The sequence below is a fragment of the Anopheles ziemanni genome, chromosome X, assembly GCF_943734765.1.
Source record: "Anopheles ziemanni chromosome X, idAnoZiCoDA_A2_x.2, whole genome shotgun sequence".
NCBI lineage: Eukaryota > Metazoa > Arthropoda > Insecta > Diptera > Culicidae > Anopheles > Anopheles ziemanni.
Genome location: NC_080707.1, coordinates 337348 through 352702, shown reverse-complemented (window position 1 = coordinate 352702; position 15355 = coordinate 337348). Strand labels below are relative to the sequence as shown.

The 15355-nt window shown below is 47.8% G+C and overlaps 2 protein-coding genes across 2 annotated transcripts; one reads left to right on the top strand and one right to left on the bottom strand.

The window, feature by feature from the left end:
• The first annotated feature begins 1712 nt into the window (after positions 1–1712).
• On the top strand, positions 1713–10648 carry LOC131290399 (synaptic vesicle glycoprotein 2B-like). Its single transcript, XM_058319553.1, has 7 exons — positions 1713–1734; positions 5352–5805; positions 5876–6233; positions 6764–7211; positions 8097–8253; positions 9792–9919; positions 10611–10648. Exons 1-7 carry the CDS (start codon positions 1713–1715, stop codon positions 10646–10648), a joined length of 1605 nt encoding a protein of 534 aa, XP_058175536.1.
• A 2185-nt stretch (positions 10649–12833) lies between these two features.
• On the bottom strand, positions 12834–14721 carry LOC131290594 ((Lyso)-N-acylphosphatidylethanolamine lipase). The gene is made up of 3 exons (XM_058319752.1): positions 14654–14721; positions 13889–14540; positions 12834–13684 (listed from the first exon to the last, which is right to left on the bottom strand). Exons 1-3 carry the CDS (start codon positions 14685–14687, stop codon positions 13342–13344), a joined length of 1029 nt encoding a protein of 342 aa, XP_058175735.1. The 5' UTR covers positions 14688–14721; the 3' UTR covers positions 12834–13341.
• Positions 14722–15355: the final 634 nt, after the last annotated feature.

The following is a 15355-nucleotide window of genomic DNA, read 5'->3' as shown; positions in this document are numbered from 1 at the left end:
GGGCACAGCGAGTCGCAGATGCGAGTGATTGCGAATCCAGGCGCACTGCAAACGGGCGCACGTGCTGCTGCGAGCAGAGGCAATCGGTAAATGTCTAACCGAGCGACCTGGCCAACCCGTTGTAGTACCCAGCGGCATCAGGGGTTTACCACCAACCGGACCCCAAAACATACCAAAACCGGACGGCCACTCGAATGGAACGCAGCCTGGCACACCGTCAGCTTCAAAACACATCGGGGTTCGCTTTCTCTCTTTCCGGCCACTTCCCTCCCTGCTTTCCTTTCTCTCTCTTACGCACACACACACACACACACACACACACACACAGCCAGTTTATCGTGTTCGAAAGAAGGAAAAAAAGGCGCTGCTTTCTTTCTTGCTTTCCCGAGCCCGAACCCCGTTGTCTTCCGTGTATTCGTTCCCCGTGGCTGCCTTCTTCTCTCATTCTCGCTCAACCTGATCCGCGGCGCACATGCGGATCATGCCAACGGAACCACGAACCACCGGGGAAACGTATCGCGGCAGCACCAGCCAACACCGACCGAAAGAGAGATCCACGCGAAGACGATAAAGGAGCAACGGAAGAGACGCAGCAACCCATCCCATCCATGGATCTTCCACCGGGCTCCCGAGCGCATGTGGGACCAGAGCGCGGGACGCGAACTTATGACGGACGGCGCGAGCTGGAATTGTGTTTCTGGCCTCTTTTTTCCTTGTTGTATTCTGTAGCTCCTTTTCGTTCCCTCACTTGTCCACAGCCAGCCGCGAAGAGAAGCGCGAAGGATGAGAAAAGCTGTAAGGCCAAAGTAATCGCGTCGCGCACGACGACGACGACGACGACGACGACGACAACGTTAACGCGCTTTCTCCCCGGAGCTTTTCGGTTGCGGCGGTTGTGCTACCTCTACCATGTGTGCCCCCAATGGCGAGGGCAAGATAAAGTTATCACATAGCGTCGCATTCGCACCTTTTGCGAGATCTGCCGGCGACAAACCGTGCCATGGGGAGTTTTGGTTGATTTGACCGAGCGACGTTTTGGGAAGACATCATTACAGCGAAGATATTTGGCTTAAACTCCAACAGGAGTACCTGGCTGGACCGAGGCACCATTTGGCGCTGGTGTTTGGTGTAAGTCAATTGCTCCGGAAAACAGAAAACAAAAGATTGACATGACACTAGCAATAAGTTAGAACAAGAAATTTTCTAAGGAGACGAGACGAGAAGCAAGAACGGGAGCTTGGTGCCATTCAGTGGCATTCTTACAGCAGGTGGAAATCGAATTCCCCCCGGCACATCGTGCTCTACTTTTACTTCGAGCGCGGTATGAAGAAGCAATAAGCGAAAGCCGGGACTTGGAAAACGACGCGCTTACCAAACTAACCAAAAATTCTGTACATCCTTGAAATAACCAAAGGCCAAATGATTTTCATAAACACGATTGGCCATCATCTATGTTTTCAAGACGAGCCGTTATAATCAGTTATAGTAGAGGATATAACCGTACAGACACAGGGGTTCGCGACAGCCTGGCCCATGAGCGCCGGTGCTCACCACCTTGAAGGCGTGGGTTCGAATCCGAAAATTGTGACCGGAAAGACCCTTCCCTGCTCAGGAGGACTGGCAATCCACGTACGCCAAGGGAAAAAGTCTAGTAAGCCCCTAAGGAGCCCGCGAAGACGGTCGCTACGCCAAGAAGATGAAGAATCGTACAGATGTTAGTGGAAGCGGGTGCAAGTAACGGCATACCCGCAACTGACGGCTAGGGCACTGCACTTGCGGTGTGATATCCCCAACAATATCAATACCAGTCCATAAGGCTGCAAAAGACGTTAGAGACAACATGGGAAACAATGTTGTGCACATAGCCTTGTCGTCGTGTGACATATGTTACCTTGAGCTTCACAACTCTGGCAAGCTCCGTTTGCCTCTAGTGATGCGGATTTAGATCAGCGTTATGGCACGTCGCGGCAAACAAGATGAACCTTTCGATAAGGTCTGCACAGCAGACTTTAACGCATCGTTTAGATTCACCACGCGCCGCCAGTGGGCCGTTTTTGGACTGCAGCTGCAGGTGGGAAGGTGCGCCTAACAAGGGGGAAGAAAAGCTGGGGCGGCCTTCGGGCAGTCTTCCGGAACTGCCCCCACGGCACCGGACCGGTTGATGATGCTCGACTGCCGATAATGCGCGCGTACTAAAGCTACGTTACGCATCGTGGGACCACGGGAAGATAACGGTTTACGAACGAGAAACTCTTTGCTTTGCCATTTTTTAAGAAACACGCACGAACCTAACCAGAACGCCACGACCACGGCCATAGCCCTGTTCGGTAAGGCTGATCTAGATCTGCATCGGATCCAGTAGGGCTCCGTAAATGTTGCCTGCTCTTATGAGCGTATTCACGCTTTGACGATGACGATCAATCTTTGAAGATATGCCACCAATATGCACTTCCTATCAGCGGCCTTTTGTCGCTAAACCTTTGACAACCCATGTGTTAATCAAGCAATACTATCTACGATCCAGTGACTTGCATGTTGCTGTGCAAAAAATCATCTAAATTCTAATGCACAGCAGCTAAGTATGCGTCAACAAACCGTGCCAGAAGTACCGACCTAAGTGCCGGCTTAAGAGGTCTACTTAGTTCGGCTTTTCCCTTAAATGAAGAGCACCTTTGAATAATATTTATAGCACACTTGTTGTAACAAAGATTAACAGTAAGCTACAGCCTATCGACGGTATCATGGTATCTGAAAAAAATTATGGAATTTTCCAAACACTGATAAGAACCTCGCCTATCTTGTATCCTCCTCTTTTTCCTCGCTTTAATTCCCTATTTATATTTCAAAAAAATAAATGTGAATTAAAAAAAGTCATTCAAAGCCACACCAACTACCGACTACACCACGACTGGCAGGATAGCACTGGAATGCTTTGCCTGAAGGCTATGATGCAGCTACACCGTGTTCTGATATGTCTAGAATTTGATTTACAACGCACTTTTGCTGTGGACGCTAGCTGTTTGCTTGTTTGATTACAGAGATTCGTCACTGTTCAACAGTCGGACGTTATACAACTTCCGTTTCTGTTGCCATTTGCCTAGCAAACCGTAGCAAACAGGTATGGCCAACGGGAACTGCTTGTTCTTGGTCGATGTAAGGCGTCTGAATTCATTATCTAGTCTGACCCCCAAGCGAATCAGCTCGACCTACGCAACTAAACCTATTTTGGCCCGTGGCAAAAGGTTTGCTTAACAACTTACGCAAGGGTCGATCGAAGCATTCGTCATAAACAAACCATAGTTTTGTTACTTTTTATCGATATTCGGTGCCGCACACATTTATGCTCGCGCACACGCACCTAATGAACATGTCAATGACAAGGTCTGTATATCTTTTTAACAGTGGAAAGGTTGATGCTTCGAAAGGCCTTGGTTAAAAAGCGGGTGTCGAAGCAAATTATGTACGTCGTCCGTTCATGGCGCGTTCCGCATGTTCCGAATCTCAGAACTGCTTCGATGCACTCGGGCAATCCATCCGAAGAGTTGCGGGCGGTTTGGAACAACGCGTGCGACGGCAAACTTGCCCGTGCGAAGAAAAACAGATAACAAACTCTAAGCTGAATCAACTTTTACGAAAACACGTAACTCCTGCAGTTACGGGCGGCTTGGAGCAACGCGTGCGTCGGCAAACTAGCGCATGCGAAGAAAAACAGATAACAAACTCTAAGCTGAATCAACTTTTACGAAAACGCGTAACTCCACTCCTGCAGAGAATGCCGAAGACGAGGGCTAGCACTCAAGCCATGCTCCACAGGCCGGCTCTAGAGGCTAGAGAGGCTAGAAACGCAACGTTGAGTATTGTTCCCTCGAGCTAGAGGCATGCGCATCATAAGCTGATGCTATTGGCGTGCTGCCAATTGGACGGAACATGCGGCCGGCCAGACCGAACCCGGGAGTCCACACACCCCCGAATATCCCGACAACGCATCCCCGGGCAGAAATCCGTTCGCACTTGTTAGTCCTATTTCCGGACTCAAGATCATTGGCCTCATCCACGTCAATCGATGGCTCTAGTGTTGTTCGATCGATTGATAACATCGCGGGTGATGCTGAGAACGCATGCACATTGCTGCTTGTTACATACCCTCCGCGCCCTCCCCATCTCCACCACTACCCTGCCGCTGACGGTGTGTACACAGCACTGGTACAGCACATAGACCACACCGTGCTTAATTGTAGAACGATCCTACACACCAGAGTACCGTCTACAGCGGTAGGGGGGAATGTTCGCGACCAAACAGTCACCGGGCATAGCATCACCACCCCTTCACACACACCCGCCGGGAACAGACGGGGTGTGTGGTAGATTTCAGCGGGACTCGACCAGCAACGCGTGAGGCCATCATCCTTTATACTGTGGCAATCTGACGTGCGCCGTAGTAGTTCGGCACGGGACGTTGACACGAGTAGCGCACCTCGAGTCTACTGGACATAGCATCGCTGGCTTCTTAGTAGCTCACATCGCAACAACAGCAGCAGCAGTCCCGGACATTCGTCTGGCGACACGATCACTGTGCGATTTGCGGTGCGTCCTAAGGTGTAGTGGCAAAGGCAAACCCGAAAACTGTGTGCAATGTCGTCGCCAAACGAACAACGCAACGGAAAAAGCGGTAGGAAATGGTTTAGTGTGTAATTTCGCAAAAAACATAAATAAATAAAATGTATATAGAACGAAGCAACCAGCATGATTCATGCGTGAAATGTGATAGAAATGAGATGCAGCCTTACAGGATTATCAACAGAAAGGGGGGAGGGGAGGTTTAAAAGTGAAGTGGGAACAACGACGGTGCCAATGCATGCTGAGCTCGATTCGTGTATTTTCTTTTTTACTTGCGTGCTTGTGGATTATCTTTTGCAAGCGGACAGCACAGTGGGCAGGGATAGATAACGAAACCTTATCTACAACAGTGGCACGAATGGACTTGTCTAGTTATTGCTAGCCTTTTTGCGCTAGTTTGCTGATAACCTGCACCATTGTGGGAATGATTCTGGATGAAGTGGCGTAGGGATTATCCTCGCGGCGATAGTTCTTAAGAGACAGACACGGCACGTGTAATCTACTGTATCTATGTGAAGTACCGTTTGGTATAGCGGAGAGCTCTAGGCATATCGGAGAATGCCTACTGCAACAATCAACCCCAAAAGTGAATCCAAACGATCAACATAACGAGGACTGCTCTTATAGTTGCAATTCTTGAGCTAGTGCAGCTACTGAATGCTGTTTTCGATTAAGCTAGGGCACTGGCGGGCGTACCCAGCCTATCTAACGGCGTGTTTTGTTCCTTTCATAAGCACCAGCAGCGGACAGTCACACCCAAAATGGAGTCGAAATCCTGGTCGATCCCACGCAGCTTCCTGCGAACGGGAACGGCTGCGGGTTGCCAGTTACACACACTTACAGCGAGGCCCTCGACATCGTCGGCCAGGGATGGTTCCACACGGTGCTGCTGTTCGTCGTAGGTCTCTGCCTGATGAGCGTGGTGAACGAGACGATCACCGTGGGCTTCATCATCTCGGCCGCCGAGTGCGATCTCGGGCTCACGTTCGCCGACAAGGGTCTGCTCAACGGGGCCGCCTTTCTCGGCGTGGTGTCGAGCTCGTACATCTGGGGCTTCCTCTCGGACACCTGGGGCCGGCGCAAGGTACTTCTGCTCGCATCGAGTGGCACGCTCGCGATGTCGATTCTGTCGACCTTTTCGCCGCACGTGTGGGTGCTCATCGGGACGCGGTTCCTCGTCGGTGTGCTGTAAGTCGCGCACGGTCGCCAACCTAAAATTCGACCTGACCTGGGAGCAATCCCGCATTTCCATCCACAGTGTCTCCGGAAATGCGGCCACCTCGTACGCGTATCTGGCCGAGTTCCATGGCGAGGCCAGCCGGCCGAAGGTGATCACCTGGGCAGCGATGTTCATGGCGATCGGTCTCATCTTCCTGCCGTCGCTGGCCTGGCTGGTCATCCCGCTGGAGGACCGGTTCGAGCTGCACCTGTTCGGCATGCGGTACACGATGTGGCGCATCTATCTGCTGCTGTGTTCACTCGAGCTGACGCTCATCATCGGCGGGCTGCTGTGGCTGCCCGAGAGTGGAAAGTTTCTGCTCACCAAAGGCGACACGGAGAAAGTGCTGCAAATTTTGGCGAAAATCTACCACTACAACCAGGGCAAGCCGGAGCACGTAAGTACCCGAGGAACGGGTGGAAAACTCACAGACGATCGCCGGCCGTATGGGGGTACAATCGACCAGGCGCTGGCAGTTATTAGCTACTAGCTAGTTCAGTTCAAGCGGTTGGAAATTAAAGCCCACGTCAGCTACGACGCGGCTGTGCCCCGTTTCCCAACAGGCCGGGTGAAAAACCCCATAGCGAACGCGAGCACCGCCGCGTGATGCTGATGAGCCGGCGATAATTGAACATGGGAAATGGGAAAAACGAGCGTCGGTCCACCGTCTTGACCATCTCCCTGGCCCAGGCTCGACCGTAAAGGCTGAGACCTCTAATGAGTGCCATTGTTTTCGTGTTTCGGTTTCGTGCGACTTTCTTGCCTACGCTCGTAGCCCAATTTCTCATACCTCATCGGTTACTACATCCCTTCGAGCGCTAGTTCTATTTCCTTGCTCCTACACGACTGCAAGCAGAAATTAAAATGTTGCAAGTTGTGAAGTCTGACAAGGGCCGAATTTACGACTCCTTACCCACTCTTCCGCAGAGTTTCCCCGTCAAGCTAATACGCCTGGACGCGATGGACAGTGGCTACGCGGATGAGGTACAGCGTCGCTCGAAGCTCGGCCTGCGATACATGTGGCAGCAGACCGTGCCACTGTTCCGGATACCATTGCTGTGGCACACGCTCAAGGCGTCGGTGCTGATGTTCGGCCTGTTCGCCGCCTCGTCCGGTCTATTCCTCTGGCTACCGGACATCCTGAACACGTACCTCCAGCACAAGGACATGAAGCTATGCGACGTCATCGCGCTGATGCATGCGAACAAGGCAGCCAAGCAAAGGGCCGCCGGTTCGGGGGCACCGGCGGACCACTGTCCCATTCCGATCGACGCCAACATCTTCATGATCACGTCCGCGATGGGTGTAGTCTTCCTCGCCTGCTACATTCTGAACGGCTTCATCATCAACCTGGTCGGCAAAAAAGCGCTGCTAAGTAAGTAGAAACGGCCAAAGATACGGCACGAAAGACAAAACCTTCCACAACTCTTCTATCCTTCTAATCAATCAAACCCCAAACAGCAGTTGATTGTGGAAAATGGCTCGAATAGAGCTACCAACTAATTTGCCGAACGAACTAGCGGACCGCCTGCCATAAACCCAATTAGTAACACTCCCAAGCAAGGTTTGGCTCCTAAAAATGGCTGCGTCAGTTATCACATTAAAGTCATCGTCGCAGAGTGTCGCGAAAACAGCGCACCGGGCTTAATTTACGTCTAGGCCTGACACTGATTTCGATTTCTGTCCGTGCGATGGCTAAACCCGCTCTAGCCCTCTTTCCCACCGAAACAACACAATAGAAATTACCTTTTCCCAGCTGGAAAATTTCCCCGCGCGCGAGAAGCCATCGTAAAATCGAACCATTTTCATGCCGCTCATGGGGAAAACTCCAGACTCACTTAGGGGAGGGATTGGGAAAACCTTGAACAGGGCAACGCGCGAGCGGGGCCTCGACCCGCGCGTAACTTCATCATTAACGCAGCCGTCCCTCGTTCCCCCACCTCTCCACCTCTCGCCTTCTCACCCAACCTGCGCAATATGATAGTTCTTCTGCACCCCTACCGGTTGCCACGGTTAAATTGCATTGATCAAATCCGGCACATACGTGTGCTCCGTTTTCCACAACCAATTGGCTCTCTCTTCTTCTACCCATATGGAAAACTGCTGCATTCGCCATCGGCCGGAGAGTTTTTTCCAGTTTTTTTTTTTTGTTTTGTTTTGTTTTTCTTGCGCTTCTCTGTTGTTTTCCAGCGTTTTGATTCCTCTTGCTCACTTGCTGCTTCCAATTTTCGTTTTTCCTTTTCCTCGCAAAACACTACAGACAGCTGGTACGTGGTGTGCGGTGTCTGCGGAATTGGTGTGCTGTGGACTTCCGATTTCTATCTGACGCTGATACTGATCGCAGCCTTCCTCTCATCTGGCTGCCTCGGTGGCCTCGTCAGTGCAATATCGGTCGACCTATTTCCGACTAATTACCGGTAAGCATTTCTCTACCATTTTACCGTTCTCCCTCCACCCGCTTCTCGGCTTCACCTCAGCGCATCCCATTCCTAGGCCACAGCTAGGCTTCCACCGCCATAGTCATCCCAGTTCGAGCTCCCTCACAATGCTATCTATGGGAGTCTGTGTTACTTTCTTCTTCTTTTGCGGATTTCAAACGTTCCACCGAACGGGTGGCTGTCCGGAGGATGCAGACACGAGGTGTCGATGGGTTTTGCCACGCTAACGCTCGCGTCGTTTCCGATATGGGCGCACGGGTTTCGGGGCGCTAAGGGCGGCATATATCTAAACGACCACCGCGGAAAAGCGGGCCAACCATACCATCACGCCGCAATGCACGCATGGGGATGGCGTGGCGGAAGGATCGAAATGATGTTTAATAGTAATCATCAATTTAATTCACTTCGGAGAGTTTCTTTTCCGCGCGCAGTGATTCCCGGTGTAGCCCGCGTATTTTTTTGCATTTTAATTTCTTACTGCTATACCAAACCAATAAACTTTCTTCGATTTCAATGCTTGGACAAATAAAAGAAAAGTTTTCCGCGATACCATTAGGAGAGGGGTCATCAGATAGTAAACATAACAGTACAATCATTAGGCTATTTGTTTGATTCCCTCCCAAGCGGATAGCGTTACCGTTAAAGCGTACAATTAGAGATAGAGAAAGAACTGTCCACTAGCGTTCTGGTTTTCAGACCAAACAAGAGTTACCCTAACAAGGTGTTACTACCAATGGAACAAACATTGTATGTTTAAAAGTGGAACCAGTAGTGCTTCCATTAAAGCGTGTCAAGGTTGCATTGAACCCCAATTCGTACAAATGGTGATGCTTGAAGTCAAGAACATTAACACAGTTCAATGTGATACTATACTAAATACATAATTAATATTTCAAATATTTGTAGCAATGAAAAAGTAAATCTTCAGGCTAGCAATCATTTTGTCGGTCACTGTGAATAACGGTTCAACTTATTAATGCATAAACCTTAAAGCCTTATCATTCCACACTAAAAACAAACTTCAAAATGGTATGCTCACTGCCATTCCATTTAAAAATAGGCAGATGCATATTGCGGAAGATGTTTTTCATGATTAAACAATTCATATCGGTATAAAAAGATTGAGCAAAACATGTTTAGTTGTACTTTCATTCATCATCGTGACATATGAACCCATTTCTTCAATAATAAATTCATTAGGCCGTCAACGTGAGAATGATATGTTGTTTTAGGAGACAAACTCAACAACTGTCGCTGTAGCTCATACGTAGGAGGTTAAAGCCCGTCTGCAACCCGCAAACATGTGTTCATACTCATTTTCGTGCAAGTTAAGCTCCGCACTAAAACTCGTTCCTTCGACCTGCAGAGACGTATACCAATCATTATTAACACATTTCTTTATTTCACCTTCCGTTATGGATCCCCGCCGCAACTGTTTCCCCGGAAAACTAACGGGGCCGATCGTTCAATCCATCTCATCACGCCGGCCAACCGTTTCAACGACAAACAACTACTAGAGCGATGGCGCTCTGTCTGATTCTCATGACCGGTCGGCTGGGTGCTATGGCCGGCAGTAATCTCATCGCCTATCTGCTAACCTACAGCTGCGATCTAATATTCATTCTGTTCGGTGGTTTACTGCTAGGTAAGAATACCTCATTCGGGGATTTTTTTGTCTCATAGAGTTATAGGTACAGCAGTAGAACTTCCTGCAAAAGACGCTTCAACGTCAGACACTGTGATGAAATGAGAACGCGATCATAGATGATGGGATCAAAAATAACAACTCCACTTGTAGGATGGTGAACGCCATCAAGGTATCAAGCGATAAGTTCTGCAAATGAAGGCTGTTATGAATTGTGGATGTTGAATACCACAATTTTGGTTAGAGAACAGATCTGTTATCGAAGTACACGGGTTGTTACACACAATCCCCGCGTAACCGACACGGAAGTCATTTCAGTCATTCGGTTAACTGATCGGTATTGGTTCAGTGACGATGGTGTATTAACATCACCCTGCCACGCTTTCCTGTGACCTGCCACTACGTGTACCGTTGATATCTGCTCGCGTGGTCCTTCGACCGGTTCGTCTGGCCAGTCGACCACACACGCGAAGACATGCATGGGTTCTCTCTATTTTTAAGTCCATCGTCTTTACCGTATCTTTTTCTACCCTTCCCAATTCCAATTCCATCCCGCGTGGCTGTCGGACTCCCGCTGCTCTCGACACTCTAACGGATATGATGATAACCCTTCCCATCTTGACCGCGCGGCCGCACGGAACCGAACCGTTCCTCACCCATCCATCCGCCGGCCGCCGTTCATCGATTGCAGTCTGTGCCTTAATTGGAGCAACCTTAACGGAAACGTGACGGACAACTATTCCAAAAATGTTGAATTGCTGCTGGCCAACGGGCCCACCGCCCGCTTCGTCGCATGCTCGATCGTAGCCTGGTGTCGATGTCGACAACAACAAAAAAAACATCAAAAACATAAAAACAAAAAAAAAGCTAGAAATCAACTACCAGGAGCGTTCAGAAGAGGGCAGCTCGACTGAAGCTGTACTATATTTTCTTGCTGCAGATGAAAACAAGAGAAAAAATAAACCAAAACGAAAACTACCGCAGCAGCAGCAATGGCCACAACAACAAAACCTGCACTTCCCAAATATGGACCGGCCACATCGCAATACTAAACAGATAGAATAGGTAATGAAGCTCGGTTAGTGAGTACAACAAATCAAGTGTCACGTTAGAGCAAAAGAGAAGTTTACACTGTTTTCAGAGCTAGTTCTTCTGTATAAAACTGTTCTTTGCCTAGGCAGTAAATTGCAGTAAGACAGCATCAAACTGTTTTTTGCAAAGATTAATTTCTTTTTGAAATATAATAACGGTTCATTAAAAACAATCCTGGAACGTTTGATTGGTAAGATAACGCCTAGAGATAACGCCAAAGTTGCACTTAACAAGCTTAAAGTGCTTCATAACAATACCAAAAACTAGTACCGGCAAAGAACAGATTGATACGGACAAACTGACCCTGAAAACAGTGTATCGCGACTGCTGCTAGATCAAAACACGTTAGAAAAACACGAAACGCGCATGGAGCAGCATTAGCTAAAATCCCAAGCAAGTTAATTATGCGAGGCACGAAGTAACCCGTACTACATATCAGCAGGCAAAAACAGGTCGATCAAGTTTGCCTCTTAGCAGTGGAGATCATGTGTCGATACAACCCGGCCATAACTATAGAGTGATTTTAATATTTTTAGCAAGTGTGGATCACATATCGAATGGTCGGTACTAAGGTGTAACGAATGTGTCTTGGAGTAAATAAAATGCATTACACAAAAAAAGAAAATATAGTAATGATTAATATCAGGAGCATTAGCAAACGACAACACGGAGGCACACTTTCTATCTTTACATCCCACCTTTATACAGCAAACAAGAACATGAGCATTCGAGCAACACCTAGCCCCCTTTCTAAACGGCTCACAAAAATAGTGTCGCATCACAAGACCATCCGGTGGTTAACGACTATTCAATTAAAAGTGTTACCTTTCGCGGAGAAACAGTCAAAAGAGATTCGCATCATGATTGTGATGGATGTGGTTGTACGCAGCACGACAAATAATCATACTCTTCCGGAGCTATGCGTTCGTAGATGAGCTGCTGGACGAGTGCTCGGAAGAAGTAGGTCGGAATGTGTCTATTGCTGGTAGATATCTGCCAACAGGCAGACGGTGGAACCAATGAAGTGGTAGCGCACCGTGTAGCGATAGTGAAGATTTCTGTTTTCAATCAAGTGTCCTCCTATCAAACACAATCGCCGTTTAGTTACTTTCAGTAAACCAGATAGCTATTGGCGAGGTGATCCTTCTTTACTATAATACGAGTACATATATACCGTTGTTACGAAAAAACATAGTTTAAGATAAAAGCACAGCAACATTACCTAAACTTTTCATTTCCATCCGCTCACTATTAAAAACGACCACAAACGCCATTTATGTATTAGAACATTTTTCCCAATCAATCCAATCATGCAATTCAAAACACTATCTTTTGCTGATTTAGTTTAATAACTACGCAGCAAAGCTTTGGTCACCCCCTAAGCTTAAACGATGCCTTACGACTTTGTCAAAATATACCAGAACATGTATATATACCAACATAGTTACCGTAATGTACAGAACTCTAGTTTATGTTCTACAGATTTCTAAAAATAATAGGCTTAGATTTATATTTAAAAAATTAGATCAATTAAAGACATCTGTGATTACAACTAGTATTGAATTCAATAACAAATAACTTACTACGAAAACCTTACTCGAAAGATGATTAACACTTATTAAGGACACTTATTGGAATTGAATATGAAAATGACATGTGACTATTTTGAAAGTAAAGTCAAATATTGCAACAATAAAACATTTTGTCGGTGTTCTAACAGCTAAGGTGCAAAGATGCCGTCATCAAGGTTGATAAAAAAAGAGATATTTCATTACAATTAAAACCATTATTTAAACGATAGCATGTTGTTTTCAGTTTTTGGCGATCGCGACTGACAAAAATGCATCAATTATACAATCGTATTTCATTTCTGTACTACCCCAATCTTTCAATCCTCACCAACTATTCGTTCACTAGGAGGTAGTGGTTTGGCGACGGCTTCTCTACGACGCTGTGCGTCAAAATCTATATATCTAGCTCTATTGCGACGACTGGCGGCCGTTAACATGTACTCTTTGTAACCAAGCGCGCGCGGTACCCACTCTATCTGAAAACATCCACATCACCCACACGCGACTCATCATGACATGGCGTTTTTTGGAAAAATAAAAAGAATCCATTACAGATACTGATACGGTGATGAGGGGCGAGAGAAATGGCATTGAGTAATGCTGAGGTCACCGCGATGACAACGCACATTATTTCGTCACCAAAACCATCACCAGTAATCGCTGCATTTGCACCTGGGACCAACCCGGAAGTACTGGAAACTCCTTCCTTCCCTGGACTTTGTCTAGACGTGCCACTGAATCGGCCGCAACAGATATGTTTTAAAGATTTGTCGTATCCTGCTGCGGTTTCTGTTCCGCAACACCGCTTGCCAAACCAGCGTCACCATCGACGGTCTGGCACGCTTCATTCACCATCTGGTTGAAACTTTCGGCATCGTCGGCATAGATGTGGTGGCCCGATCCATCGATGATCCGAACGCGTACATGGCTCTTCTCCCCGAGCTGCTTCAGCGTATCGGGTGGGTTGGTGTGCAGCAGCCACGATTTGGAGCCGTATAGTACGGTCACCGGGACGGTTCTCTTCAGTTCACCAAAACGATTGAGCATCGGGTGTTTTGCCCACGCAAAGTCCTGCATCATCGCGTGGAATGCTCCCTCGCCACTACCAGCAGAAGCGAAGTGCGTTTGATTGAAAGGAAGAGAATGTAACGCTGGTAAGACTCTGATTGTTGATTGAAGCGTATAACATAGCACAAACTAATCTCACTAGTGTCACTTTAACATTCATCCGTTTTGTGAACGAACCACATCTTACTTCTATGGGTTTTCGTTTAACTAAAATCTCTTACAACAAACTGGTACTTACGTTGGATTCTGCGAATTGCACTGATGAATGTAGCCCGAAATGTCCTTCCCATCCGAGATGACCGATGAAAATTTCTGCACAATATCTTGTCGAAAACGGTCCACCAGCGACGAACCATACGGACCCGCCAGCCGGATCGCCCAGAGTGGGTTGAGCATTTTCGATACAGCGAATATAGGCTTGAGCCAGAAGCGGATGCGTACGTTGCTTTCGAAATCTTTCGGTTTTTCCGGCATACCCCACGGATCGGCGAGTATAAGATGGCGCAGCCGGTCCGGGTAGGACAAGGCGTAGCTGGCCGCGATGAAACCACCCATCGAGTGCCCGAGCAAGATCATTTCCGGCAGGTTAAGCTCCCGGCGCCACTCTTCAATCGATTTGACCAGCTGCTTTTCAACCACGAGAGGATCGGACGAGAAGCGCGGCCTGGAGCTACGCCCAAAGCCGAGCACATCGATCGCGTACACCGGACGGTCGCGTGCGAGAGCGTCCAAGTTTAACACCCACAGGGCAACACCGGCACCGAGACCATGCAAAAGAACTAACGGCACGTTTTGCGAGTTAGTGTTCAACGAGATGGTCCATAGTTTGTCTGCTTCTCCGACGCAATCTCCAATGTCAACAAAGCTACCCCGGAACGGTGTTTTAAGATCTAAAAATAACAAAATGTCCTATTAGTTGCTCTTACTTTGCTATAGGCTGACGGAGCGGAAGTTTAGTAAACATCAGAGTGAAATTTCATCATCCCACTATTGTCACACTTACAGGAAAGGATTCGCTTTTCCAGTGTTCGCAGCATATCGCACGATGCGCCTGTCCACCAGTAAAACCAACTAAAAAGGGGATGGATTTATGTAAGAATGATTGTGAAGAAATGTATCAACAGCACAATCTACCACGGTCAACCGGAGCACGAAAACGGTATGTACCTTCTATCCTTTGCGCAGTGAGAACAATCACTATTGCTGGTTGCCTTGTGAAACCCCGTTTGTGTTGCCGTCACCTCCGATGCCATGGCGATGAATTGCTACGCCTTACCTGAACGTCCAGATCTTACGTCCTCACCGGATAACGCTTGACAATGTTATGAAATTCGGCAACATCATCATTGCTACCGCAGGGTACCACTCGAAACAATAATTAAGAACGGCGCAATATTTTCACACTGGCAGATCGCGTACTAATCGCCCAAGTGAACCGGTGCGGTTCCGGCATGTTTGACAGCTGTCATTTTTGACAACTCAAGCACTAAACTTCAACAGTTTACCATCAAATATTTCACCGTTTAAACACGTTAAAATTGTACTTGCCAGCTTATAATTTTAGCATTATTAACAATAATTACGAACAGCACAATATTTTCATACCGGCAGCTTTCCACATAATCGTTCAAGTGATGTTGTTTCTGACATCTGTGACCAAGATTACTGGAGCAATACTTCGTGCTGTCAGCTGTCACCTGTCAGT